This window comes from Akebia trifoliata, chromosome 5 (genome assembly GCF_017979445.1).
Source record: "Akebia trifoliata isolate Shusen 1 chromosome 5, ASM1797944v1, whole genome shotgun sequence".
Taxonomy (NCBI): domain Eukaryota; kingdom Viridiplantae; phylum Streptophyta; class Magnoliopsida; order Ranunculales; family Lardizabalaceae; genus Akebia; species Akebia trifoliata.
Genome location: NC_141379.1, coordinates 24,722,461 through 24,726,633, shown reverse-complemented (window position 1 = coordinate 24,726,633; position 4,173 = coordinate 24,722,461). Strand labels below are relative to the sequence as shown.

General features: G+C 39.4%; 1 protein-coding gene across 1 annotated transcript; it reads right to left on the bottom strand.

Annotated features, from left to right (window-relative positions):
• Window positions 1–246: 246 nt before the first annotated feature.
• Window positions 247–3,959, bottom strand: LOC147401734 (forkhead-associated (FHA) domain-containing protein). The gene is made up of 6 exons (XM_086443112.1): window positions 3,569–3,959; window positions 3,239–3,468; window positions 2,068–3,153; window positions 1,816–1,960; window positions 725–1,080; window positions 247–638 (listed from the first exon to the last, which is right to left on the bottom strand). Exons 1-6 carry the CDS (start codon window positions 3,888–3,890, stop codon window positions 390–392), a joined length of 2,388 nt encoding a protein of 795 aa, XP_086299238.1. The 5' UTR covers window positions 3,891–3,959; the 3' UTR covers window positions 247–389.
• Between the last annotated feature and the right edge of the window lie 214 nt (window positions 3,960–4,173).

The following is a 4,173-nucleotide window of genomic DNA, read 5'->3' as shown; positions in this document are numbered from 1 at the left end:
TTGTCTCCTAATTAACAAAATGCCATCTTCGTAGCATTCATTTCCTATCAATAAAAAACAATTTTGTCTCCTAATTAACAAAATGCCATCTTCGTAGTGTTTTGGACCAATCTCAGATTCATCTACCCTTACCATTTTATCAACAAAAAACATATTCATTCCCAGGTTCATAAGCAAAAGAAATAGCAACTTCACTATTGCCAAAAAGCAAACCGAACTTCAAACAGTAACTTGAGACTGAACAGCTGGACAAGAAAAAACTCTTTTTATATGTCAATGTTCTAAGGTTCATATGAGCAAAAGAAATAGCAACTACATGATTGCCACAGAAAAAACTGAAATTGAAACAAACTACAAGTTGTCACCGAAGAACTAGACAAGAAAAAAGTTCAATTTTTAGATGTCATTGATCTAAGGTAACATTGTCTATGGAGCAGTATGAGCTTCAATCCCTTCACACCTTCAGCTGCCTTCGCTGTCTTCTTCACAGGGACGTGTTTATAGTTTTCCCTCAAACCTGCTTCATCCAAACATGACCAAGTAGATCCTCTTGGAGTGCTCTCTCGCCACAAAAACCTCTCCGATAAAGGGTTCACAAGACTCTCACGGAACTCTTCTGCAGTCTCACATAACAACCCCTGAAACAAACAAAAGTAAAATACAATATTTACAAGAATTCAGGAAAATAACCAAAAAATAGAGAGTTTAAGCATAGTAGTATTACTTCTGCCATGGCTTTAATCTTCAGAGAGACATCGTTAGTGAGGAGGATGAGTTTTCCATCATCGTTCTTAATTCTCTTAAAGAGGAGAGCACAGTCGAGGATATGGTCTTGTGCTGTTGGAGAAACGATCTCCATCAAATTCCCACAAATAGAAAATGGGACCGAACTCAATTGTGAGAGTGGAGAAGCAGGAGGTGTTGGGGCAGTCAGTATTCCCTCTTCAAGTGAGCTTTGAACATGAATCCACCATTTTGTTTTTACCATGCATTCTTCTATCCATTGCAATACTGAAGAAATCTCCGTCGCCTTTCGAAACAGACTACCACGCCTTTTGAGACAGTCCAGCTCCCTTATTACTGAAATAAGATTGGACATGTGAACGTGAAACCACCATATAAAATTCCCAAAAGACAGCAAACATAAGAGAGAACAGACATATAAATCTCAAAAGACGAACACGCACCCGCACACACACATACACACACACATACATGTATGCACACACACAACCTAGCAAGATTTATGTGATTCAGCAGTGACTACAAACATGGATGAGATGAGAGAGAACACATATACGCGCGCTCATAAAATCTCAAAAAACCATAAACATTAAGAGAGAGAGAGAACACATACACGGGCGCGCGCGCACACACATAACCTAGCAAGATTTTGTGATTTGGCAGTGTCTACATTCATGGATGACATGGGAGCATTTCACTGACTGTGAAGAAGAAATCACAGCCCAGGATTTCTCCCTATACCTCTAGGATCCTGAAAGCCTACTCTAAAGTTACTTATAATTTATCTAACCCAAAACTCAAAAATATCAAAATTGCCCCCAGGTTTTGACTTGAGATCCTTGCGACCACAATTTGGGTAAAGTGTTCTGTACCTCCCAAGTGATCAAACACTAACTAGATTCAAGATATCTATAAGAACAAGAACGAGTAGAATTCATAGTAGTTTAAGTGGATGATTTTAAGATAATAAATCATATGAGAAAGAAAAAGAAAACAAAGGGACAACCAGAACAAGTTTAAGATGATAATTCTTTTGGAAAAAAGCGAAGCGGGGTTGTTCAATCCAATTACCCATTCTTGGAATAATGAGGTGAGTCCCCTTGAGGCCTTGAAGTAGCTGCAGAGACTTCCTGGACTCTTTGTTAAGTAGACAACTTGTGTCCACCACCATATTCCACCATCTCCCCCCATTAGCCCCTCTGTCTACGGATTGGTTCTACCATAAAGAATGGGGAGAATTGATCAGTATGCAAAGATGATGATATCTTCCCAAAATAGTTTATTAAATGATAAATCCCAAAAAGATGATCGGAATCGACTTACCGAAGAAGGAACACTGTTCTCCTCAATAGTTGGGCTACAGTTGACAGAATTGCTGCTTTTGGTAGTAGTCGCATTAAGGTCTGAAGCATCTCCATTACTCTTGCCAGTAGAGTTGGCAACAAGAGTCTGGAAAGGCACTCTTCCCACTCTTCTCTTGTTCATTATCATCTCTGTTTCGAGTCTTAATTGACTTCTTCCAGATGCGGGTTTCTTTGAGTTTGAATCTTGGAAAACTATAGGTGTTAGGTTCTCTTTCTCTGAATATATAACCATTCCTTCTTCCTGATCTGGACTTGAGTTGACGGTAGCCTTTGAATACAATGATCCCGAATTGGGAGGCTTAATTTCTTCTACTCTACCCTTTTTCATTGATTTCGATCCAAGCACAGTTTTAGGGGTGCAATTCTCCTTATTTGGAGTGTAAATTTCTTCTTGTCCCTCCAAACGGCAGAAAAGAATCTTAGAAACCGTTTCACCTTTGATCTCATTTGGTTCAAGCACAGTTTTGGGGGTGCAATTCTCCTTATCCAAAGTATAAACTTCTTCTTCTCCATCCGAACCGCAGAAAAGAATCCTAGAAACCATTTCACCTTTGATCTCATTCTGGTTTTCGGCTTCAATACCAACCTCCATTTTCTTTTCTCTGCTCCGACCCGTTTGAACCCGAAGCAAACTAGCCGATTTGCCTCTTCTTGACCAAAGGCTTGGGGCATCGGACTTTTTTTTGGATTTTTTTGGTGTGTTGTCTTGGTTTTCTCTTTCAGATGGTGATGGTACACCTATGGCAAAACCATCTTGTGGGTTCTCTTGGTTTTCTTTGTCCAACGGAACCCTCTTGACAGGGAGCGATGAAGAGTTCACAGATTCAGTCTCCATTGGTCTAGACCAGATGCTCAAGATGTCCCTCTGATCCAATCTTCTTAATGGGCTTTGATTTTCCTTTTCTTCAAGCATTGGATCTGTGAAAAGGGTTTCCTGTTCCTCTTCTTCATCATTATCGGTGAACGAATCATTCATGTTTTCAGGCATGGGAGGTGCCGATGGGATCTCTTTCGGTTCCCTTAAAAGTGGAATTTGATTCTCATTCTGTAAAATATACCAAGAACATCTCAACAAACAGATTCTATCCATAAGTCTACATTTTAATTAGAAGAATGGACAAAAATCTCACCTGAAATGTTTCGTTATCATCAACATCTTCATCTTCTTTTGATTCAAAGGGTAATGGGTTTTCAAGAATCGATGAAATCAATGGGTTTTCGACATCAAATGCACGACTCATTGGAATCCAATGGAGCCTATAAATCCTAGTCGAGGCACCTAACCGCAACGTCTCTCCCTCACTCAACTCTACTTGAACCTGCGGTTCAATCTTTCGATCTGAAACCCATGTTCCATGGGCTAAACAAGAATAATAAAAGAATCAAGAATCAAGATCAAAGAAACCACAATTAAACAAAAGAAGAGAAAAGCCTCCGTACCCATTAAAAAAGAAAATTACCCGAAGATAAGTCGATCACAGAGAGCTTCTGTGAAGAGGTTTGCAAGTAGATCCGAAGATGAAACCGGCTAATGCTCGGGTGCTCCAACATGAGATTACAATCTGGGTGTCGCCCCACGAGCAGTATCTCCTCCAGATCATCTTTATGATTGTTTGATTTCTTGCAATTTTCTTCAGATTCGATAGATTTGGGTTCTGAGATCAGAGGCAATGGGTTGTCCAGGAGGAAGATGTTCTTGATGATATTGCCCTTCTTCAGGACTGTAAAAACAGGGATTTTCTTCTCTTCTCTATCGGATTTTTCTTTCTTGTTGTCGGCCATGGGTGAGGTCTGGTGGGGACTAGGATTCTCTCTCTGTTTATTCTTTTGTGCTGCTTTTGGTGGGGTTCATGATGAAGAATTTAAAGAAATGAAAATTTAAAAAATGGGTTCAGTTTTTTAATTGGAATTTGAATTTATTAAAAAAATGACCGTTTAGTTTGGTAACGACTAGTTTTTTCTCTTTATTAAGAGAGATTCTATTGCCACACCAACTTTTGCTAACAGCACTCTGATTCAAATTTTTGGGAATTAAAATGAAGTGTCCGAGCTCGGAATTTCGTCG

Excerpts from the sequence above, each read along its gene's own strand:
- LOC147401734 (XM_086443112.1), bottom strand. The coding sequence starts at position 3,890 with ATGGCCGACAACAAGAAAGAAAAATCCGATAGAGAAGAGAAGAAAATC. Across the intron at positions 3,469-3,568 it reads TGTGATCGACTTATCTTCGG|CCCATGGAACATGGGTTTCA; the intron begins GTAATTTTCTTT and ends ATTCTTGTTTAG. Across the intron at positions 1,081-1,815 it reads CCTCATTATTCCAAGAATGG|TAATAAGGGAGCTGGACTGT; the intron begins GTAATTGGATTG and ends ATCTTATTTCAG.